The sequence below is a fragment of the Thermobia domestica genome, chromosome 2 (assembly GCF_964235325.1).
Source record: "Thermobia domestica chromosome 2, izTheDome1.hap1.1, whole genome shotgun sequence".
In the NCBI taxonomy this organism is placed as follows: domain Eukaryota; kingdom Metazoa; phylum Arthropoda; class Insecta; order Zygentoma; family Lepismatidae; genus Thermobia; species Thermobia domestica.
The window spans coordinates 4,342,439-4,368,808 of NC_137455.1; the positions used below are offsets into that span (position 1 = coordinate 4,342,439).

The 26,370-nt window shown below is 37.8% G+C and overlaps 1 protein-coding gene across 4 annotated transcripts in view; it reads right to left on the reverse strand.

Moving 5' to 3' along the window:
* LOC145669882 (dipeptidase 1-like) overlaps positions 1–26,370 on the reverse strand; it is a 262,183-nt gene that overhangs the window by 129,296 nt on the left and 106,517 nt on the right. For 3 of the 4 annotated variants that reach the window (XM_081738231.1, XM_081738244.1, XM_081738232.1), the window contains exon 2: positions 9,718–9,783. In XM_081738231.1, coding sequence (XP_081594357.1) covers positions 9,718–9,783 — 66 coding nt within the window. Of the gene's footprint in view, positions 1–610; positions 750–9,717; positions 9,784–26,370 lie in introns of those variants that run through there. The other variant, XM_081738238.1, reaches the window with a different exon arrangement.

Here is a 26,370-nt window from a genome sequence, read left to right on the forward strand (position 1 = left end):
AAATGCGACAAAATACGAAATTTTTAATTTCAAGTGAAAATTGGTCAATTTTAAACTGCGAAAAACTCCTGCCCCTAATGATGATTCATCAAGTAGTATTGTCTCCGGACAGATCGACACCCAGACGTACGGACAGACATAGCAAGTACGTATATAAAAAGAGTTTTCGTAAATCAACTCTTTAAAAATAAAAATGTTTGATTATTTTGGTGTTTCATTCGATCTCTCGTCCTGTATACGTTATCAGCACCAAGAGTCCAAATATTGATTTATCATTACCAATCTTCCCTAACTTCCAGCTGAAATCATAAAATTGTATGTGCACTAGTTTGTTACGTAATTGAAACAAGTAAGAATAACCGTAATTTTAGAGAAGTTGTTTGTAATTTGGCTCCTGTTTTTGGCCCCATGGATACTTGAGACCTGGACTTCGTATTTAACATGGAATCCTGACTACATGAGCTACTCCCGAAGTAGAACCCAGGCCTCCTACATCCAAGACGAGAACTCTAACCGCCTATACAGATCTGTTCAGTCAAATTTGTTAGTAAAAACTAGTTGTAATCATTTTTTTTTTTTTGTAATTAGGAGAAATGAATTAAGACATTACCTTTCCACTTTTCATATCGCTGCAAACTCCCTTCTGTACAAACAACCTTTCCACACGTCATTCTAAACCACAACAACTGTCTATCATCGACTGACGTCTCTCCATTTCTAACAAGGTTAAATGGCGTTTGAACAATTAGCTTGGTTATTTGTCTAACGCCTTATCATGCTTGTTCTATAAACACACCGTGCCATTGTTTATGATATTCGTGTGAAATGTGACAACAGATGTATCTCCACAATTACATAATTCTCATTTATGAATGCGCACAGTTTTAGTGCAAATGGTATAAACAGGTTTCTAACTGAAAAATAGACTTCATTGTGTTAAAGAAGATTTTATTGGGATATAGCGCTCATAATAATCCGTCTTTTATTATAGGTTCTGCCGAAGAGAAAGATAAATGATATGATATACAGGGTGTCCTAAAAGTCCCTTAACAGCCGTGCTAGGGACATGTAGTCCAGAGATTGGCATGATTTGACGATATAGTAATATTGTATAGGTAAGGGGACTTGATTTCTGTGGGTGACCATAACGGCGGCCATCTTGGCATCCGCCATATTGGATTAAGGTTAATTTTTATAAATGGAAAGGTATATGAGTGGCACATACTTTTAGATGGCACATACTTTTAGACTAGAATGTCACCAGAAATACGAATATGAAGTCAGTTTTTAGATATCTTTAATCAATGCAAAGTTATTGCTTTACAAAATGTGCTCAACGTGTTCGCCATGCTATCATAAACACATCTGCAAGCGAGTCTCTCATGAACGGCAGACATTCAAAATAATTTATGGGGTTATAGCATCACAGACCTCAGTGATTAGTTTGTAAATTTGACGTATTGAAACTGCATAAACCATGGCCTTTAGATGTCCCCACAAGTAAAAATGATAGGAGTAAGGTCTGGGAACCTGATTGGCCACTCCATTGATCCTCGTCTGCCAATCCACTACCAGAAACTTGGACATGAAGGAACTGTTTAACTATGTTTCACGATGAAGTGGTGCATCATCATATTGAAAAATTGTAGGAAAAACCAATCGGACATACACGCTGAAGATAAGATATGATCGTATAACAAGTGCAGATAGGTATCTGCATTCAATGTCCCGTCAATGAAAAATGAAACTGGCATTGCTATCCCATATTTCACACCAAACCATGACTTTCTGCCTCCAACCAAGTTCTCCGGGTTTACGTAGTGTGGGTTCTCCAAGAACTAATAACGCATGTTTTGTCGGTTGACCTTACCGTTTGTATACATAAAAAACTGTCTTATGGTTATGCAAAATGTTTCGCCCGAAGTTAGGGTTACGTTCAACTTGATCGACACACCACTCATAAAACTGTATCCTTCTATCAGGATCCTCACTGAGATGTTGCATTTGATCTTGTATAGATGCGCCACTTTTGTCCTTGCATAATTCGGCTTATCGAACTCTTGCTAATGCCACATTGGGCGGACAGTCGTCGAATACATTTTCTTAAGGGGGAGTTCACGAATGCTGTCAAAACTATCGTTGTTGTAGCTTCATCCTTGGGTGTTTAAGTCTTCCAGATCGAGGTCTATCGTGCACTACACCTGCTTCTTTAAACCGCTTAATCCCATTATCAACACTAACATGTGATACTAACGGCCTGAGAGGATGTCTTTAATTGAAGTTGTTGGCAATGTCCCGTGAACTCCTTTTGGCGGGAATAAGGATGATCTCAATTCGTTCGTCAGGGCAAAAACATTATTTTTGTCGTCACTTACACTTGCAACAAAAGAGACATATCATAAATCATCACTTATTCAACATTCCATCAATAACTTTGTAGAGATTTTAAATATCTAAAAACTGCCTTCGTATTCGTGTTTCTGGTGACATTCTAGCTTAAAACCATGTGTCAAGCATATGCTTTTCTATTTTAAAAATGACCTCAATCCAATATGGAGGATAGCATGGTGGCTGCCGATATGGTCAGCTCCAGCAATCAGGTTCTCCCTACCCACAGTATTACTATATCGTCAAATCATGACAATCTCTGAGCTACATGTCTCTAGCACGGCTGTTAAGGGACTTTTGGGACACTCTGTACAATTCAGTGTTTCTCAAAGTGTGTATGTCAAAGCGTAGATTCATATCCTACCGACTGCAAAATATCTATTGGATCCTATCATTTCTAAAGAAACGAAGACAGAACAGTAAGACAAGTAGTCGCTCCACAAAGTGAATAGGAAAGTCACTCACTGACCTTTCTGCCAAGTAAAACTATTGAAAAAAAAAATCTGTTCAAAATCAATATTTACACTTGTTGACTCTAGACACGTATCTTGTATCTGTGAATCAGGCAAAACTACGTTTTAAAATAAGTTCAACGATCTTGAGACCTCTTTGTATTCGCTAAAGTTCAAAGAGCAGAATGCTCATGGTCACCTATTTAAACATGGATCTATGGGCGTTCTCAACTAAAGCCTGTTTCAGGCAACCTGATAGGAAACTCCCCTACCTCCCACCACTTGCCACTGCAGAAGGGGAAAGCTTATCTTTGACCTTCACAGGGAGGGAAACATTTCTAATAAACAGAATTGTGTAAACTCTAAATTCGTACGTCAATTTGCTCGCACCTAATGTTGAGAAAGCACTGCTGTTCCTTTTAGCCATCAACCCCGAGTAACAAAAAATAACTGTTTTTAATTTTTGTTTGTAGAAAAGTATTGCATATTATTTACGTACTAAAGTTTATCCCATTGTAAAACATTTTATTGTCTTAACAAATATCGAAAACATTAAAATCAATAAGAGCTCAATCTGCCCAATTTTGTGTGAATATGGAAGTTTATCCCTAACATGAATACAAGAACTGGAACTGCGGAGTTTCGAAAATAAAATATTGATAAAAATATTTGGAGCAAAAGAGTTATATATATATAGGTAAATTAAAACGCTATACAAGCTTTTATTTCACAACAACTACAGGTCACCGTGTATATTAAAGAGATAGTAAAGTTAATACGTATAAGATCAGCATGATACGTTGCTTGTATGGGAAATATACATCGGGACAGCTTTAAAGGGCTCTTTCCCCAACCACTGCTTCTTTTCAACCCCACAACCCTCGGTTAGTCCTCGCGAGCGTGTAAGTTGTCACTGCTCACAGTGTTGCCGTACCTCCGATCAACTTGTGTAGTTAAAAGTCCGGCAAAATAAGGAGAAAGCTTTCCTTCTTATTTTCAGTTAACAACAACAAAAATTTTAAAAAATCAACTAGGAAAAAGGAAAGAAAGAAAAGGAATCGAGGCAACATTGCTTTTTAGCCAGAAGGGATCATAAATTTCTACCACGTGTCGCGAAGACTAATAAGGAAAGGTCCAGAGGGGTGAACAGGGTTTTTAGAATTCCTGGAAAAAGAGCCCTCTCTTTCTGTCCCAATGTATACGCACCAAGTCCTATTCAAAAAGCCGAGGCGAAGGAAACTATTAGCTGGGAGAAAGAGAAGGCTTCTGGACAATGTAAAGCAGGATCTTTGAAGGATGGTTGATAACAAAGATGGTACATTGACTTTTTGCAGGTTAAAATCTAATGGAAAAGTTTGTTTCTGCTGCGATGAGCCTTTGAGATCTTTAAGCCAAAGCGTTCGTTATTTTTGTATAATTGAACGAACTCGTATTTATCGTTGCTCTTTCTTTCTTACACAATAATCAACTCTTGTCACAACAGTAGACTATCCTGCACGCCTGGGGCCGCGGTGACTCAGTGGTAGAGCTTTCACCTATGGTGCATGGGGTCCTTGGTTCCATCCCAGCTCGCGCCAAGTAAACTTTGTGGTTGACAAACAGCGTGTGCGTGGGTTTCCTCGGGAATCCCCCATTCCCTCCCACTTTCTTTATTACACCATTTCATTCATTCTCATAATAATCACTATCTCCTTTTGCCTAGCCGGCATAACTGTGGGACGAAAAACTTTCAAAGGTTTCATTTTATATTCTGCACGCAATAAACGTCTCTCTCTTGCAAATTAATTACTGCAAATGATTATTCCTATTAATGGAGACCGATAATATTTCTAAGAAAATAAAAGTCATTTCCCCGTCTTCTGCAAGGCGGGCTCAGCAAACACAATTATTATTGGAACATTATTATCAGTGTGTGTGTATATAGTTCTTTTTAATGTAAGAACATCTGTTAATAAGAGAGGAAACGAGAAGTGTGCTGTTTTTTTTTTATTTATTTTTAGCATTTCAGGTTCTATTGTTATCATCTTAACGCTCTGATAATTTGCCCATAGGGGCTACATATTGTACTTGGTTTTCAATTTTATATTATTATGAAATTATTTTATCAATAAATAAATTCCCATAGAATTACCAACCCTGCCATCCCTTGGCATTCCAACATTATGCCACAAGCCCGACTCCTAAAAAGAAGGAAAATAAACAATACGACTGTTCAATAAAATTTCCATTATAATAACACGTATTTCTTATCTCGTTATAATACAGGCAAATATAATTATTTTAAAATATGTAGTGTCATTATGAAAGTTGTAATTTATTGTTTAGACATATTTAGGTACACTCTATACTTTTGTGTGCGGGGGCTGATGGTGGAAGACGGAACCTGTACTTGAGCGTGGTGGGGGGAAAAACTTCTTTTTCCTATCAGGTTGCGTGGAACAGATTATAGTTTGTTCATGGGGGACTTTCATATATCAAATAGAGTATTAAGCCTTTTGCGCACGAGATGGCGTTACTGTCACGCCCTGGGGGTATATGAGTCGCAGCTGGAGAGACCTAACCTCTCTTGACAGCTCTAGTTGTAGCTAGTACCAGGCCCGTATCCACGGGGGCTAGGGGGCCGGGCCCCTCCTACTTTGGCTGGTCCCCCTAAAAGTTTCACGGTAGGCTTGCAAATGAACTATAATATGGTGATGAAGTATAATATGATTGGGTCGAGCCCCCCCTAACTTCTACCGGGCCCCCTCTAAATTTTTGGGCTGGCTACGGGCCTGGCTAGTACAGTAGGTATGTAAAATGTGTCGGCCTTCTTATAATCAGACATAAGATATTGCGCCGTGAAGATAAGTGATCTTTCCACAAAACTACGCTATATTTTACAATTTTATTTCGATAAAGGTACAAATCCTTAGCAGGTTCGTGAAGAAATTTATGCTTTTTATGGACAAGATACGTTATCAAAAGCAACAGCCAAAAAAATGGTTCAACCGCTTTCGTTCTGAAAATTTGATGTCCAACATGCTTCTCGCAGTGAGCGACTAGTCACAGCAAGTATAGACGATATTCCGACAGAAGTTGGACAAGAGCGGCATCATCAGTGAGACCTAAACATCCATTACCATACAGTGTTAAACCATTTGAAGAAACTTGGCTACAGAAAAAAAGCTCGAAATTTGGATATCACATGATCTGACTCAAAAACATTTACTCGATCGAATTTTTATCTGCGAATCTCCATTAAAACGTTACAAACTCAAACCATTTCTGAAGCGGTTGATCAAAAGTGATGAAAAGTGGAGATAACCTATTACAACAATGCGCGAAAACATCGTGATCAAAGCATGAAGAATCTCCACAGTCTGTGCCAAGGCTCAAATTGACACCGGGGAAGGTTATGGTATGTTTGGTGAGATTGGAAAGTCATGATGGATCGGGAGATGCTGGTACCGGGCAGAATAATAGACTTATATCTGTTCTGTCAACAACTAGCGAGAGTGTACCTAGCAATTCATAAAAAAGGGCAGGGACTGGTCAACAGAAAGCACACCATATGCGACTCAAACGCAATACCGCATAATTTTTAACGACCCGTCATAAATTGAAAGAACTCTTGGAGTCTAATGCATCCACCTTGTAGTCCGGATCTGGCATCTTCAAGCTATTATTTGTATTTCTTTCAGTCTCTGCAGAACTCCCTGAATACTGTTAAGTTAGTTTCAAAAACGGACCGTGGAAACTAGGCGTCACTTTTCTTTCTTTATTTCCTTACGAGAAACCACACAAGTTATACAGCGACTGGATCCTGGCGATACCAGAAAATAGCAATAATTAAAAAAAAGTGGCGTGTATGGTTTTATAATGTTATTTTCAAATTACAATATACAGGAAGACCCAAAATTAGGTATACAATCCCGTATTGATCAACTCATTGCTTTTTATATAATTTCTTATTGTTAGCCATCAGGTTGACTTCGTTTCTTTATGATTTGTTCTTAATGTGTTTTACTTATATATTAAGCTCGGAACAGCCGAAGGAAATAAACTTATAAGCTAGAATATTAAACTTGATCAATGCAGGGTGTATACCTACTTTTGGGTCACCCTGTATGTATTCATAATGTTGGTCTCCAAAAGCTCAATACTTTTTAGACACCCTCATAGTAGTGGCGGATCCAAGGGGGCTAAGGGGCTATAGCCCCCCCCTTAACGCTGTGGTATACATAGGATAAAATGGGCTTCAATTCTGCTTTACACTCGATAAAACGGCAAAATATGGTTTAGCCCCTCCCTTGATCATATCCTGGATCCACCCCTATATATATATATATATATGTGTGTGTGTGTCTGTCTGTCTGTCTGTCTGTCTCTCTAACTGCTCCTCATTGCTGTAAAAACGCTAAACTTCACTTAAATAATTAATATATAGATAATTTAGGATGTTATATGTGATAAATTCTGTACACCCCTTTTTTCCTTTTAATCATAAATAGGGACTTTTTTCTAGATCTCAATCAGAATTGCTCGCTAGACGAACAACTTCTAGTATAACTTAGCTCCATAACAAGATATGGTTATACATCTAATAAATGCAATAACTCTATCTCTGGTTTCTTATTGTACTACTAAGACCAGATTTGTTCTCAGATCTTGAATTTTACTTGTATTCCATCCCAAATTAATGCTTTCACGATTTGGATTACCACTTTGTAATCTACGTGGCCATCACCAAAAGTAAAGTCTCCTAACCGCTGGATACGCAGGAAAACCGTTCGTTTCGGCTGTTAGCAACACTATTACGTTTCCTTCTACTCCCAATCAAGTCTGCGAGCACCTCTCTGCCTGAGAGGCTCAGTCTTCGATTAGTAGTTGTTTGTGAGGAATCTCTCGATTAGCGCTACAGTCAAGTGCAAAGTTGACGCATTTATTCGGTTTTTCAACACAAAAGACGTTCAACTTATTGAAATTAATAGCTATTTGCGGAAGTGTATGGATTTATGGGCCAAATTCTCACGTGACCAAAATCTCGTCGAACCGAACCTTGCTGGACCAAAACTCGCAGGCTGAACTATCATACGGACAAAACTTCGCCGTAACAATAGTCTATACATAAGAGTTTCTGAGGTTAAAACAATTATAGTAATAATAATAATAGAAGAAGAAGAATCTGAAATTCCTAGTTTAGACACTAGAAGCGAAAAAATTAATGGTTCAAAATGAATGGATATATAATTGTAAAATAAACCCAAATTAGGAAAAATATTATCCATCCAATCTATTATAAATTATTTGGTGAGAGTGAACTGGGAATTCATCGGAATTCAAAATTTATGCTAAATATCTAGTATATTATGAATTCCTTATGCTGAAAAAGATACACTTTTTCACTAAAAATATACGTGGAAATATTGAGTTGAGTTGAGTTTAACGTCCCGTTCAGCAGCGAGGCTATATGAGACGTGGACCTACTGATTAGGGTGGAGTCCGAACTACGTGAACTCCCGCCGGGAATCGAATCCGGGTATATTGGACATTCTGTAGTAGGGTCTATTTCAAGTTTGAGTATTGAATTCGTATAGTTTGAAAGTCTATCGTAGTTTGACGCTCTGAAATGAAATTGGTTTTATTTTTTAAAAAAATTTAAAAAAAGAATTCTGTTATAATGTTCTCTCTATGTATTTTATATGGTTTACTTATGTTTGCTATTCTCTCATGAACTTATTAAACTATTAAGTGTACGAAAAGGCAAAGCGTTTTAACCTTTAAGTGCCCATTGACGCATCTGTTGTGTCAAGGTTTTAAACCTCAATAGCTCATTCCTTAATTTTGGTATCAATGTATTCCTGAAGAATGCAGCTTTCCGCTGATATACATGTTATGAGTATCGGGGACGAACTACGGCGGAGGGTAAAGTTGAGTTGAGTTTAGTTTAGCGTCCCTTTCAGCAGCGAGGCCATATGAGACGTGGATCTACTGATTAACGTGGAATCCGAACCACATGAGTTCCCGCCGGGAAACGAACCCCGGTCTCCCACGCCAAAGGCGTGTATGCTAACCGATTAGCCACGAGGGAGCTCAGGCGAATGGTAAATTTAGTATTTTTCTGCAACAGTTTTTTTTGGGGGGGGGATCATTTCCCGAAATTGGTATGTGCAACAATGAAGTAGTTCACTACATGGTAATACCCTCTTTGTGTACTTGCTGCTTATACGGAGGCGGAGAGGGGGCAAAGTTGGCCAAATTTTTGAGTCTCAGTTTTTTTTTTTTTTTTTTTTTTTGGGACGTAAATTACACTCCCTCATTGGAATCTGTGTTCAATAAGCTTTCCAACGATATAGCAATCATGACGTTGTAATAAATAGAAGAGTCACCATCTCCGCTAACGCGAAGGTCTACAAACAGCCCTTCGAAAATATTATAAAGGGAGTTTTTACAGGAATTTCGTTCTGAATGTTTATCTCGCTTTGTATTCCAGCAATGCCTACCATTTTTAAAATATCATTGTCACAATTGTGTTGCCTAAACATTAGATTCATTTTGTCAGCGTAGAGTTCCTGTAAGGGTTGCAACTTTGCTCCAAATTCTATTTTTTCATATTTTTGTTTCTGTGTCTTCTTCTTCTTCTTCTTCTATGAATAGGGCGGGAATTGTACAAACATTACCTCACTGGAATCTGTGTTTCATAAGCTTTTCAACGATGTATCAATCATGACTTGATAATTAGGAGGCTTATGAGCGTCCGCAGCGTGAGAGTTTACGATTTCGTTCAAATTCCTGGCGAGCGTAGAAAAGTTAAGTTCGTCATTTAAAATAAGTAATTGTGTTAAAAAATAAATAAATATTTTTTATCAGTAAGACAAAAGTTAATGAAGGCTCTTACTTGGCGTCATTGTCTTCGTCGGAGGAGTCTCTCCAATCAGCACTTTTTCTTCTTTCTGTCGTACCTCTGCAAAAGAGAAAAAATTCATCTTTAGAAATGTAAAAAAAAAAGAAAAGAAAAGAAAAAGAAAGAAAGGAAAACCAACAAATGGAAATGATCGATAGCGACAATTATTGCTTGTCATTTCTACGTCTTGTATCTTTTAATGAGTTTAGGTTACAAAACTTCTTTATATATTTATACTGTCGACCTGTGTGTTCCTCTGTCTGGAAAACAAAAATTTGAAGAACCACTTGATGGATCAGCATCAATTTTGGCCTCGACATAAAAAGATCAAAATATATAACATACATTTTGTTGAGGAAGGTGATACTCAAACTGAAAGTGGTAGAAATAAACGATTTTCGGTTTTGACGTTGATCATTATATAACAAGAGCGGTAATATATAGCGAGAAGTTGTTTTCGGTAATTGATTAAACATCATTTCATTTCCATCCTTAACTCTACTAAAGCGAACTGACAAAAATCCATTACAACTTCCGGTTTCAATATCGATTTCTTAGAGCAACAATGATGAGAGGTAGTGAGAAACGTCTGTACCTGATTTAATATTTTAAGAATAAGTATCATATTCTGTCTTAATAATCTATTCAAATAGGAAATGACAGAAATCAACCACTTCCTGTTTCAAAGTTTATCGCTGTACAGTGGAAACGGTAACAGAAAACAAAAGGCTGTTCTCTACAATGAATTAAGTCACGCAAGAACATGTTCTATCTGCCCTTTAATTTCTTTACTATAATTAGAAGTGGGAAAATCTTCTACCATTTCCGGTTTCAATATCAATTGAGAAAATACCACGTCCTACTAACCAAACTCCACCACGTGGTGTACACGTGACACTACTTGTTTAGTCTACATATTTTAATCAGGGCCTTCATCTGTGCATCTTTTCCTATTCAGCTCATAGTCACTACCAGGATTCTTCTATGTCTCATAATATATCCAGTCATGCTAGCTCTTTTTATTTTTTTTTTTAAGAGCTAGGGGTCACGACGGCTGAGTGGTAGACAACTTGTCTCTGGTGTGTGGGGTCCTTGGTTCGGTCTCCCGCCAAGTAAGTTAGGGGGTTAACAACGCCGTGTTTGTGGGTTTTCTCGAGGTACTCCCGTTTTTTTTTTTCAATTTTTCATTCCACCAATTCTTCCATTATCATTTATTTGTTTTATTCATCCTCTCCCTCAGCCTAAAGGGGATAAACGAGGGACGTTAAACTGAAAGATTTCATTTCATTTTTTAAAGAGCTAGTTCTCGTGGCTATTTGCTTAGCGTTAAGTGCCTATGACACAGGAGAGCCACTTAAGCTGTACGTTCATGTTAGTGGCGCTTCTAAAAAGGGCGTTAAACACCAATCCAAGCAAATAGCTATTTCTTTACGAAACGGCATGGTGACTCAGTGATAGAGCGTTTATCTCTGGTGTGTGAGGTCCCTGGTTCGATCCTAGCTCGCGCCGTGTGGACTTTGTGGTGGACAAACACAGTGCTCGGGGTTTTTTCGTGGTTCTCCCGTTTCCTCCCACTTTCTTCATTCCACCATTTCACTCATCTATCATCATCACCGTCTCCTTTAGCCTAACCGGCATAACCGTGGGACGTAAAACTTAAAGATTTCATTTCATTTCCTCCCAATTTCTCATTCCACCAATTCTTGCATCAGCTTTCAATTGCCTTCATCATCTATCTCTTTCAGCCTAAAGGGCATAAGCGTGGGACGTTAAACGGAAAGATATAGTTTGGTTCTCAGTTATAGGCCTACTCTTGTTTTGTTCTATCATTTCCAATATTCTTTCATTCTGTCAGGAGCCTGTTGAAAGGAAAGATAAAAAGGAAAAAAAAAGCCTCTTTAACATTTCATTAACGCAAATGATAGCGAAAATGACTGTAAACAGGTGATTTTCTTATCTTTCTGATAAACAAAGGAAACGTGTTTTGGACATCATCTATAGCTAGAGGAGATGTTTCATAAAGTATAAACTAAATATAATAAGTAAACTAATTGTGACTTCCCATGCAAACATTTTATAAATAAAAAAGTTATCATTTTTCTTATTGGAGAGAAAAACAAATATGATAAAATTTTAAAATAAAGAAAGATGAAGGGTTCGGGGGGTGACTTTGACGACTATTTTATTTTTTTATTTTATTCAGCGTCGCTTTCAGAAGCGAGGCTATATGAGACGTAGAGCTAGAGCTTAACGTGGAATCCTAACCACATGAGCTCCCGCCAGGAATCGAATCCGAGTCTTCCACGCCAGAGGCGTGTACGCTAACCACTTAGACACGAAGGATCTCCACTATTCTATTTTCTTGTGCCTTTTACGGTGTTATGGACTGTTAGAACCGGTGATGGTTTTTAAAGCTGCAATCGCTTTCCAAGTTTATTCCTTACTCTTAACCATTCGCATATTGGTGAAAATTAAATAAAATATTTCAGTTTTATGTCCCACGATTATGTCGTGTAGGCCAAATGGGACGGTGATGATAGGAATAAATGAAATAGTGGAATGAAGAAATGGGAGAACCCCGAGAAAACCCACATAGACGGTGTTTCTCTACTACAAAGCTTACTTGGCCTCGAACTGGGATCGAACAAGAGACCCCAAGCACGAGGGATGGACTCTCTACCACTGAGACACCGTCCAGTGTGCAGCACCAATCGACAAAATCTTTAATATCTGTTTAGTCTCCAGACATTTCTCGTAGCTATTGTTCACAACCAATGTAGGATGTGTATTCCTGAAAAGATCTTTTCGCACATTTCTTTTACTGTTTCCTTATGTTTAATATACACCTTATGCACTTCCATGATCTTGCTATCAAATACGCTGACTATCCCGGCAGGAGCTCATGTGGTTCGAATTCCACGTTAATCAGTTAGGTCCACGTCTCATATAGTCTCGCTGCTGAACGGGACGTTAAACTCAAACTCAACTCAACTCTCATACGCTGACTAGTTTAATACAATAATTAAGTTAGACCATACATATCATAACGATCCCTACCTTTTAGTGTATATTACTTCTTGGAGCACATATTATAACTGTAAAACACGATTACAAGCAGACGTAGACAGAAAAAAAAAAACCAGGAGGACACGAAGTTAACACGGTAGAATCCGAAGATGGACGAATTGCCCAGAAGTAACCCATAAAAGAGAACCAGGAGAGGACCAAATTGGCAGTTTACGAGTGATCAACTAACCGACAACACCAGCTCCTAAGGTCTCATTGTTTCAGGGAGTTCCTAATCTTACTTGATATCTGATAGCCAAATTAAGAGAAGGATATTCCGTACAAACCGTCTTCCGTAGGCGCTATGGACAGAGGAAACTTTTTTAATAATACACCCTGAAGGCTGCTTTGAGCAAAGGGGTTCCGTACATATCTAACTTGAACCTTCATTATCCGAAGCCATTTTACGTTGCATTTGAAATACTTATTTTGTATATAACCAAAGAAACTTTGTAAATTGTAAATTTTTATAGAGGATTATTTTTATAATAAAATTGGAAACGTTCTACTTTTTAAATAATATTTGTAGGGTCTATTTATTTTGTACTGTTTATTACATAATTATTTATTTTGTACTGTTTATTTCAAAATAAATAAAAGTACTATTTAAAAAGTAGTTAACAAGAAACCAAGACAACATGATAAGTCATCAATTACTGTTGAGTTCCTTTTTCTAGTCGCTGCCTTAACCTAGATTTTTGGGAAATTCGTATTCTGGTCATACTGTAATTTCTATGGATGACAACACTGAAAATATTTTTGATTCGTATTTTCAGGTGTAGAATAACATTATCTATTGTTGTGGTAAGTTACATTTCATTCTCTCTTTTCACTTACGAAAAATGGGCAAAAGAAAAATGGTTAGTTTTGAATCGTGCCCCTTAAGGAGCTAACATGGCTATAATGTCGAAAACCCGGAAACATAAATCCTTATTTCTTCAATATGTATATACAATTGTCATAGTCAAGGGTACAAAAGATGTGCAAGTCTTCCTGTTACAGTTTGCCTTAATACATTAGAAGTTCCTATACAGAGTGTAAAATAATTGCATGTCCAAAAGTGACGAGGTGATTGCAGACATCCAAACAAGAAAAAATATTCCCATAAACATGGGTCCGATGCCGCTTCGTTTCCGAGATACAGGGTGTTCAAATGTCGAGTCCCTCCAATGACTCACTATGGAAAAGTGAATGGAAATGTTCAATATTACAGGAATAATACAATCAAGTGGAATTATGGCTTTTCATATACATTTACACCAGGGTGGATTGATTTAAATCAGTCTGATTTAAATCACGATTTAAATCAAGATTTAAATCACTTGATTTTTTAAATAAAAATCGTTGATTTAAATCGAATTCCAAAATAAATTAATTTCAATTGAAAATAAGTAAAATCTCGTTTGTGTTCTGTTATTTCGATTATGCAAGTTAATAATCACAATACAATGAGACTCAAATGTACAGTATAGTATGAAAACAAGTGTCATCTAGAGGATGATTAGGGAAAATCCCGTTTTGAACAGGTTAAGGAGCAATCCTGCTTTCTTCTTTTAGTAACATTGGGTTTGGGTTTTAAAATCGTTAACTATTCCAACGGGGAAATCACCATCGATATTTAAGACGAAAATTCTTTCTTGTGCGTGTCTGTTTGTTTGCTCCCAAATAATAGGGCGTATTTAGAGGGGTCCTATCACCCTCTCCATTTATTTTTATTTTTATTTTATTTTATTTTTTTGTTGTTAATTTTATAACTTTAGGCGAAATTTATGTATTTCATGCCGCAAGCTAGTCTGAGTTTTTAAAAATAGGCCCCTGCCAAATATCAGTAACTTTTGTGGAAAAAAAGTGTGTTTTTGATAAACGTTCCTGTACTTTTCCCTTAATGCTTTACCTTTTAAATTATATCACCTATTTTTAGGTGATAGGGTAGAATCTTCATTATTCAGTTAAAAAAGTACCAATAAGGCTATTTACTTCGTTTTCTTCAAGACTGGAGGCATTTTAGAACACGTTACATATGCTTTCACGCATTTCTGCGTTGAGGCATAGTGTGTGATGACGTCATAAATTTAAAAATATATTTTTTGTTATTCGTATTATTATTATTATTATTTGGCAGGGTACATTTTGCATTCAGAAGACTGAAATTTTGCACACTCGTTCAGTGCACCCCTTTATAATTTTCAGATGTTTTCAGATCTCTGCGTGGAAACAGCGGGGTCCAGAGGGGCAGAAATGTTTTGAGAAAAAAGGCTATTTTTAACAAAAATAGCTTTTTTCGTGATTTTTCCGCCTCAGATGGAGACATATGAATGGTACCGCTTGAAAGGCTCTTGTATTCTGAAGAAAATAATGTACGTACTATGCTCCTAGGATAAATAGGGATGTCTCAGGAGACTGTTACCCGAGATCCTGTTTTATACGGGAATCTGGGGTATTTAAGGAACATTATTTTTCGCGGGCTTACTTTTGCACCTACAAGATTGAAATTTTTGCACATTTACTCAGTGTACCCCTCAGTATTTTTCAGATTTGTTTCAGATCTCTGCCTCAAAACAGGGGGAGGGGTCCACAGAGGTAATTTTTTTTTTTTTAAAAAAAAAAAGATATTTTTAACAGAAAATTCCTTTTTTCGTGATTTACCCGCCCCAGATACATGATGGAGACATCTGAAGGGTACCGTTTGAAAATTTGTTTTATTCTGAAGAGAATAATGTACAAATCATGATCCTAGGATAAATAGGGATGTCTGAGGAAATTTTTATATTACATCCGGGTCATCTGGGGCATTGTGGGAATGTTCTTAGCTCATTGTTAAATAGTTTCCTCACCCTTACTACTCAAGACAGAAGCTTGAAATTTTGTACACACATTTAGTACTCCCCTTAGTATTTCCCAGTTGATTTTGAGATCTGTGCGATAACACAGGGGAATCTAGAGGGGATCAAAAATAAAAAATAAAAAATAAAAAATGCTAATTATTCTCAAAATTTCCCGCTTCAGGGACATGATAAGGAAATGTGAATGTTACCGTTTCAAAAGCTGTTCTATTCTAAAGAGAGTGATGTATGTACTATGATCCTAGGATAAATAGGGATGATGCTGTAGCTGCTTGACTGAAAGTCTATAATTTACCTTTAAAAAGAGCCATAATTTAAAAGGGTTAAGAAACATTGTTTGGGATTGATATGGGATAACGATTGGGGATAATTCAAAATTCAACCCCAATACTTTCACTTAAATGGCATAATTAACATTTAATACTAATTCCTAATGCTTTTTCTTCAGTTCGTGACTTGTATTATACGAGGAGAAAGATTTGATTTAAATCAAAAAAATCGATTTAAATAAAAAAAATCAACAAAAATGATTAAAAAAAAAAAAATCATGATTTTTCCACCCTGATTTACACTAACATAGAGAATGAAACTAATCAAGATTTGAGGTTCTTCGGTTCTCAGTGTTTCCAACTTGGTACAGTCCGCAGCAAAAAACCTGCGACATGAGCATGTAAGTTTATTGTGAAATGACGATGTCTTTTGCTCCAAAATAAGCTTGCAGGGGAGGACGCCGAGGTTTCTTCTGGCATGATTCGGGCCACTTAGACCTCATGTTGATTCCTGCGTTGTTAGGCGTAGTTTCACAATAAACTTACAAACTCATGTTGCAGGTTTTTTGCTGCGGACTATACAAAGTGTTATGTTTTCAAATAGTACTAGACGTCCACAAATTGGCATATGATTGCTGATATCAAAACGTTCCTAAACATAAGGCACTGTCTTCCGAAGTTTATGTGTGGCACAAACGAACGCTGTAACCTCAATCGAATACCTTTTTTAATTACTTATCTTGGGAGACATGTAATAGTTGTGATCTTTGAACCGTTGTTTACTATTGTGAGTTGTTAACTGACTTCACACTTGGACACCTTGTCTTTCTAAAACGAAGCGGAAGGGATGTTTTTATGTCAGCAATCATATGCTAACGTGTGCTATTTCAAAATATAATACTTTGTACCAAGTTGGGAACACTGAAAACCCAATAACCTCAAATGTTGATTAGTTTCAGTCTCTCTGTTAGTGTAAATGTATTTGCACAGGTATAATCCCATTTAATTGTACTATTCCTGTAATATTGAACATTTCCATTCACTTTCTCATAGTAAGCCTTACAGAGACTCGACATTTGAACACCCTGTATCTCGGAAACGAAGAGGCATTGGACCCATGTTTATAGGAACATCTTTACTTATTTGGATGTCCACAATCACCTCGTCACTTTTGGACATGCATTTACGTTACACCCTGTATATCGAACATGTAACTAATAGCACTGTTTGTATCTCCTGTCCTGAATAAATATACGTTCCACGGAAATCAACTTTTGTGTCTTTGTATGATGCACTCTTTGCGCCTTTTATTTCTTTATTCCACAATACACTGAATGACTGCTAATAAAAGTGGAGAAGGTATTTCCTGTGTCGTGCTTTGTTATAACAAACACCCTCTTCCGCTATAATTCAAAAAATAGCTGTCACAATGCAGGATGACCACTGGCGATGATAATTACCCTTTTCCATATTTACATACAAGGAATGTGGGGAGGGAAAAGTTTACTGGACGAAACTATATACGTTGTGTACCAGATCACGGTTATCACTGAATGTGTACTCTAGATACAACTTTCGAGATAATATATTGTGGGAAAACATTGACACACTGACATGCACTAGAGAAGTCTATTCCAATACAATGCTATGTGCGGTTACATTTTTCTTCCCCCATTGTTAGTAAAACAGACGAATAAACATAACGAATAATAAACAAACCAGACGGTTTGTTTTATGATTTTTATGGTTTCTTTTGAATACGACACTACATGAGATGTGGAAAAACAAAATCTTTCAGTTTTACGTCCCACGATTATGCCCGATAGTTTAAAGGAGACGGTGATGATGAGAAATGAATGAAACAGTGGTATGAATAAAGTGGGAGGGAACGGAAGAACCCGAGAAAACCCACGTACACGGTGTTTGTCCACCACAAAAGTTCACTTGGCGAGAAATGGGATGGAACCAGGGACCCCAAACACCAGAGATGAACGCTCTACCACTGAGCCACCGCGGCCCGAAATATGAGACGTGGTTTATAGTTTAAGGTCAAATCCAAATAACCGGAACGTGTTGTATGGTCTCAACGAAGAATAGAACTAGGGACTCCGTTTATCAAAGGCGCGTGCGCTCACAACTAGACCACCCGGGAGGGCAAGGAGCACACGAGAATCCTATCGCTGATAAAGTAAGTGGTGAAAAGTAAACTATATCGTCAGTGGCGGAGTCGATGGTTTTGTAGGTACAGCACTCGTAAAACTATGTCTACTCATATTGCCAACATTTCTATCTACCGTTCTCCTCCTCCGCCTTTTCTTCTTCTTGGCTCTTTCTTATTTCACACTGTTGCTCGCGTTTGCTTCTCCCTAGGTTTTCCTATTTCTCTATGTAGTTAGCCTTTCCTTCTCTCTACTCCTCATATTTATATATGTAGCTAATCTTTTATTCTTCCTGTCTCTTTAGCTTGACTTTTCTTCTCCCTGGCTTCTTGTATTTCTTTCTCAAGCTTGCCTTTTCTTTGCCCTGACTTTTCCTGTTACTTTCTCCAGCTCACCTTTTCTTTCCCCTGACAATTCCTACTTCTCTCTGTAGCTCGTCTTTCCTTCTCCCTGACTATTTCTATTTCTATCTGAAGCACGCCTTTTCTTTCCCCTGACTTTTCCTGTTTCTCTCTGTAGCTCACCTTTCTCTCTTCCTGACTTTTCCTATTTCTTTCTGAAGCTCGCCTTTTCTTTCTCTTGGCATTTCTCATTTCCCTCTGTAGCTTGCACTTTTTCTCACTGTTTTTTCCTATTTCTCTTTGTAGTTCGTCGTTTCTTCTTCGTGGCCTTTTCTATTTTCTCTCAATAGCTCGCCTTTTCTTCTCGATCAATTAAAAGCGACTGTGCTACACAAATATGGAAGTTCGAAGTGAACAGACTCGAAGGTTCTTCAAAAATAAAGATTTGTGAATGTGTTCGAAGCTACAAGTAGCAAGCAAACGGGAAACAGGAATGTTTCCCAATCGTAAAATGGATTTTGCATAATCTGAAAATTGATTTTGATAGCTCTTCCGAAGGTATAATACTGTATATCCCAAAGTTGTAAATGCCAATGGCCTTACGTAATGAACTTATGGCACGATAAGGAGCTGAGAAAATTGAACACATACAATGGTAAAAATTTAAGATCATTTCAAATAATTTCAAACGTATTTAAGCAATCTATAAGAAATTTTATACCATACAGTAGGGAATCACCATTGGAGGAGGTTCACTGGGTCCGGATCCCCCCCCCCCAAAAAAACTTCCTAACTCATCGTTTATTTCTCACACTTTTTCAATACAACTATACTTGTTTAATAGGGAAATAATTGATATAGCATGAAAATTTGACCTTACACTTCATTTGTACTCTTTCTCTTATAGAAACAGGGGCCGCGGTGGCTCAGTGGTAGAGCGTTCACCTCTGGTGTTTGGGGTCCCGGGTTCGATCCCAGCCCCCGCCAAGTGAACTTTGTGGTGGACAAACACCGTGTGCGTGGGTTTCCTCGGGGTTCTTCCGTTTCCTCCCACTTTCTTCATTCCACCATTTCATTCATTACTCATCATCACCGTCTCCTTTAGCCTAACCGGCATAACCGTTGGACGTAAAACTCAAAGAATTCATTTCATTTTCTTATAGAAACAATATAGATCTAATTGTAGTATTTCTTTCTGAAAATATGGGTGGAATTATTTTACAATTACATATGCGAATCGTCTTTTCGGATGCAGAATAATACATGTTCGATATTACATAGATTAGGCTTGGAGTATTGGACATCCCCCCCACACACACACACTCAAAGCTTGGACTCGTCCAAAAAATATTTCTGTGTGTGTGCCTGAGGCTATCCAAAAGCATTACTATCAATGCTGTAAGAGATGCAGTATTACCAAATCGGTATGCACCTTCTTAGTTTCAAATGGCACTACGTAATATTGTTAATATCTCTCCTCCCCACACGGTATGCGCTTACTGTATCTCCGTCTGTATCTGATAACAATGCGATACGTGGCAAAACTTTAAGTCATGGTGCAGCGTAGATACATTGTGAAAATACTGTTTTAATACTACTTACTTAGATCTGTATACTCTGACGATTTTTATCGATCAACAGGAAAGAAATGACCACTTTTGTAACGACAACAAACATTCCCTAAGCATTTTTCCTTCAAAGCATTTTAGACATAATACAAAAGGTAACTGCAAACAAAGTTAATAACAACTACCACAGTTTCCGAGCTAATGGTATCTCGATTTGATACTAAAATGCAATTGTATTTCTGCACGCAATAATAACAAGTCCATTAGATTTTCTTTCATGATATTATTGTAACTTATAGTTTGCTAATATGAAGGCAACTACTGGCGGATACAGAAGGAACGTTTAGAGGAGGAGATTCCCTCCTGGACGATGAACCCAGGTTTCAGATATTTAACAGAATTTTTATTTCAACACACAATAACGTAAACGATCTCCCTCGTTGCTAAGTGATTAGTGTACGAATCTTTGGCACGGGAGACCAGGCTTCGATTCCCTGCGGGAGCATGTAGTTAGGAACTCACATTAAGCTGTAGGTCCACCTCTCATATAGTCTCGCTGCTGAACGGGACGCTGAACTTCAAAACAAGAACAAAAACGTAAACATAGATGGTTATCAAAATAATGGATACATCTGCACTTTGCAATACGTAAAATGTTTGGGAGATAAACCCATAGTTGTTTGGGGATACGTGTACAGCGTCTGGGTACCGTTAGTGCTATAGTACGTCAGGTTAGGTAGTACGAAAGCGTGTCTTAAAGCAGGCAGATGGTGGTGATTCAAAATGGAAAATAACTGAGTTCAAAGAGGTCAAATTGTGGGTGCGCGGTTAGTTGGCGCAAGTTTGTCTAAAGTGACCACTATTGTGTCACAAGCCACACTGTGTCCAATACCAAAGGATGATGAGGCGTACAGATCTGATCATGATTCAGTAGCATCGGCGAAGAATAACAGTAGACGGAAGAGGAATTTCGTGATAAGGATCGCCCAACATTGATGTGATTGTCGCCAATGACAATAGAGTGAATGAAGGAAAAGTAACCACGGAACTCTATCAGAACCTGAAACAGCCTATTGCGACAATACAGGCCAGTGCACACCTGAACACCCCCAACTGGATAGCAATTTTTAAACTACTTATCACCGACTATAAGGCTTCAGTGTAAAATGCGAGAACATGAAAATGGAAAACCAATGATTGGAAGTGCGTAATGTGGCTTGATTTGTCCTTAATAACCTATTTTCAATAATATTCCCTGTTTACGCATGCATGACACCCAAACAAACATATGCTCAGAACTCTTTCTTCCCTATCGTGAACATTGCGGTGGCACTTTGATGCTATTGGTCGCAATTTCCTAATATCCTATGAGTCCTCCAATTACGGCCACCAAACGCATTACTGCCAGTGATCATGCTATGTGACATTTAAAGTGAGCACGTGCATGTTCCAGATGTTATTTCTGGGTAATAACGTAACTTTCCAACATGACAATGCGCAACTTTACACTGTTGGAGCTGTTGAGGCGTGGTTACATGAACATCGAGTTGAACTACAGTTTCTCCGCTGGCCATCCGGATTTCCAGACCTCAATATTATTGAACAATTGTGATCAATTGTAGAACTCATACCTTGAAGCAGATATTCTCCACCCTCACTGAGGGAATTGAGTGCTGCGCTACTGTCTCTAGTTCACAAGTTAAATTTGAAGGTATTTTCTCCAATACTGATGTTAAGCATCGGAAAACAATTAACTGATACGAAACGAAACGAAATGAAATCTGTCAGTTTTACGTCTTACAGTTATGCCAACTAGACTAAAGGAGGCGGTGATGATGAGAAATGAATGAAATAGTGGAATGCAGAAAGTGGGAGGAAACGGTAGAACCCCCAAGAAAAACCACGCACACGGCGTTTGTCCACGAAAAGCTCACTTGGCGCGAGCTGGAATAGAACCAGAAACCCCATGCACCAGAGGTGAACGCTCTACCATTGGGCCACCGCGGTAACGTCTCTGGAGTCGAACATTAGCTTCTTCAGGTGTGGGTCGAAGGCTCTCTTAACTGTTGATTAGGTCTTCACTTGCTTAGCATCGAAGGTTCTCAGGAATCCGCAAACCTCAGCGTACCAGAGGAGAGAGGACAAGTCCCTAAGTTCCTGGTGCCTGTCGATGTACTACAATCATGGCATCAAAGACACTGGCTTGCTATAATTTTTCCTTGTTTCTAACAAAACTAAAGGCAATGAACGGCAAGGTCATGATGGTTGAGAGAATGAAATGAAATCTTTGAGTTTAACGTCCTACGATTATGCGCTTTAGGCTAAGAGAGACGGTAGTTAAAGCAAGTGAATGATGGAAGAATTGGTTGAATGAAAAGTGGGAGGAAACGGGAGTGTACCGAGAAAACCCGCGGACACGATGTTGTCCACCACGGTAATGATGGTAATCCTGATATGAATGAAATGTATAAACGACACAGCAGAGTTTAATTGAGATGAAATAAAATCTTTGAGTTTTTCGTCTCACGATTATGTCGGCTAGGCTAAAGGAGACTGTGATGATGAGAAATGAATGAAATGGTGGAATGAAGAAAGTGGGAGAAAACGGAAGAATCCTAAGCAAATCAGTTCACGTGGCGCAAGCTGGGATCGAACCAAGAACACAATGCACTAGAGGTGAATGCTCTGCCACTGAGCCACTTCGGTCCCGTTGGAACATGAGATTTTACTATCTCGACTGATTTTTAATAAAAGCAAAATTTGTGAACTACAGAAATGCTTCGTATTGAAGCAAAAGACGAGAATGTCAGCATCTCCTTGCTGAGTTGCTAGACACAAGTGAAGCGTGTATTCTCTTGGTATAGAATTCGAGACCATGTACTGTGAGGTGCTAGGTGGCCAGAGCCGAAGCTACTGTTTACCTAACGACACCAACACAATATATAAAAAAAAATTATTTAAGGAGAGTGGCTGGGAATATTTAATTAACAGAAGTATTTACATAAAATGCAAATATCAAGATAGGTGAAAGTTATTTATTCCCTCTTGGAGATCAAGGTTCTCTCCTGTAAGGGCCACCACTCCCTTTTGAAGTCGGTAGAGCAAAATTTATGTATTTCTATAGAACAGCAGATCTCAGGGCATCTGCGCAACAACCATGCTCACGGATGCTATAATAGTGAGTCAGTTATGAGTTTCAATTATGTTAAAAAAAAAATATCTATTTTAAAAGTTTACAGGTAGCAGCCTGTATTGATCTCACTATTCATGGCTGTTGGCTGGTTCTTTTGGGCAGAATTCTCTCTGAGCCCCATACAGAGAGATGGTCAAACATACAACATCAAGGGGATAATGTTTCCTTGAATCATACTCCTGAAACAAAGATCTGATTAGTGCAGGTACTCACCCTACAGCAATTGAATAAACAGATGTTCTGGAAAGAGCTGACAGATTTATTTCCGACAGAGGGATCAGGAACATTCAACATGGTAGATGCGATGAAAACACACTTTATACACTAATTACTTATCACCTTGGTAGTGCACTATCACATAAACACTTTACTTGGATATTTTGAAATACTTAATAATTTATCACACTAAAAAAAAATAAATGAGTGAGAATGAGAAAGAACGCAGATTGAATGGAAATTTAAAAAGGTCTGTCTGACCTTAAAAAAAAAAAAAAAAATATGTATAATTATTTACAAGATAACTTATCTCCTCATCATTTTAGTTTCTTGTCTCTAACTGTTTGTTAGAGGAGAGATGTAATTTCACTGTCGGAGAAACATATTCACTATAATTGTGGGTAACAAACACAGCTTAATGATACACCATGATAAGAATTTTAATATGCCGAAGCACAGTTCAAACTTCACTTGACGTTCATAAGTATTGAACGTGAGTTGAACACAGTGTCCTCCTAGATAGGCATTCCACTATACGAAAATGTTCTAGCAGAAGATAGGTTAAGCTGTATACCAGACGTTCAAAGAGAGAAAGTATATTGTCTCCAAATTTAAAGACAAGCAAATTAATTATTTGCAGCCTTGTGCTAAAATGTCCAAGGACAGGCACGGTGTAATAGCTTTACCGGCCTTGGTTATATATCTCTACTTGAGATATGTTAGAATATAATTTTCTCCCATATTTGGCGAAATGGGTGTCCCATATTAACAATGGATTTGCGAATGAGCTTCAAATTAGGTGAGCTCTACTGAGTGACTGTAGCACTCAGAGCAATAAACGACATGCTAACTTAATAACTTCAAATTTTGAACTTCCATTATCACTGAGATTGATAAACACATCTGACGTATTACTTAAAATATGTGTAAGAGACACACTATTTGTCACTGGACTATTCCATGTTTCGAAGAATTATTGTACAACTCACTCGCGATACAGTTGTTCACAGGACAAATCCCGGGGAACCGAACAATTGTTCACACCGTGTCCTGGGTCTCGAACTCAGTACAGGAAGTTTGGTGACTTCCTACTACACCGCAAAACTATCTCTTGTTACCACACGAGTCTAGCTTCAACTACCCCGTTCTCCAAGGAAAACGAGTATATCTTTCTGGCCAAACACAGGAAACGAAGAAACTCGCTTCTCCCAGCACCCTTTGACAAAAGGTTCATGCCTTGCAGCGAATATTGCGGGTGGTCTCCTGTGTCAATGCCCTTCTTCAGCCACCATTCGTATCCAACTTCACCTTCCTTGGCTGATACATGCTGCCCCCACTCCTGATAGCGGACAACACGGAAGCTTTTGCGTACAGCAGAAACTATGACAGATTTCCGCCTACTTTTGTTTTCTTTTGCTAGTTACAAACAAATAAAGTATAGAACCATATGACATTATACATTAAAATAAAGTTAAACATACAAAGATTACATATTTATACAATTTATTGGCTGTCATCTCCCTCAGAAGCAGCAGTATACCCAATTTCTGTGGCCGTCGTTCAAATCGTCTGCTTACCAATGCAGCCATGCTTGCTTGGAGAGAGATTGAAGGAAACATCTTCGACAATAATTTATTTTCACAAATACAAGATCTAAGTGTCTTGTTCGAAAGGGGAAACACGTTGTTAAAAATAACAGAATTTTATACGGTCTTTCCAAGAACGAGTATAGCTTAGTACGTAAATATTAATAATAAACACATAAAATAAGTCAAATTAAAGTACAAAATTTTAAATTAGTGTTGCATGTTGGGAACCAAGCAAGAGGCTCGCTAGCCAGGTTACTGGTTTTTGGTAAACAAGGGGGGAGGAAGAGACGCTGAACTTCGGGACATAGGAACTCACACCTATAGAAACCAAAATTTTCACATGTAGAAGTGAAAAAGTTTATGGCATTTTAAACAATACGAACTCCGTGTTCCAACACACTGTATCAAACCCAGTGTAGATTCACCAAAGGAAGACTATAGGCTACTTCCTGGGTATAAGATACTCATTTAGTTTCAATTCTGGGTATTTCTTTCCGTGGTGAGTTGAGATAGACCTCCCATCCTGTAGTACAGGCGACAGTCAGTCGGGAGAAAAAAAAAAACTTCTCTTAGCTCTAGCTCTCATCCAGCGTTCTGAAAACCCATATGATTCTTATAGAATCTTCTCATTTTTATTTAATTAATTCTTCATCTCTGCTTTTTATTCATTTTCTTCCATAATCCCCTGTTAGGTATGCATAATGCAACAACGAGGTAATTATATGCAACACATTAATACATCATATAAGTCCTATAAATGGAATAAAACACAAGGAAATAAATACAATATAACACAATATTGTATTAATATTTACGTACTATGCTAGGTGTTTCTCACTTCATTACTAGTAATATCAAATAAATATGCACTGCATAGGCATATACTAAGCAAATAATTATTCCACAAAATATCATATTTACATATACATATGCAAAGGTGCCCCTCATCTGCATTTTGATATGCAGATGATGTAGACGGGCATAGGCCCTCTACATGATTTCCCCCCTATGATTCTAGGTGCTGTACTTTCTAGTACAGGACGTAGATCATACGGAGGGCACATTTTTGTTCCTGAAACATTAGAGTTACAAAATACATCCAAGGTAAAAAAAAAAAATTCAATGTTAACACACAATAAACATAATAAATGCAAATCAATAATCAAAGCTAAATAAGAGAATTCAGTGTTCCCTGAATTACTTGAACATAAATGACATAAGATCCCAATACATACACTTACACTAACACACTGAAATATACACAACACTAACACTATATACACTAGTTGTCACTTCCGGTAATTGATGCTTATATGTGTGAGTTGTGTCTTCTCTATGTACCAGTACCACTTTGATTCTTCTCTTCTCTCGAGATGTATGGTTTCAACAGAAACGCATTCCTT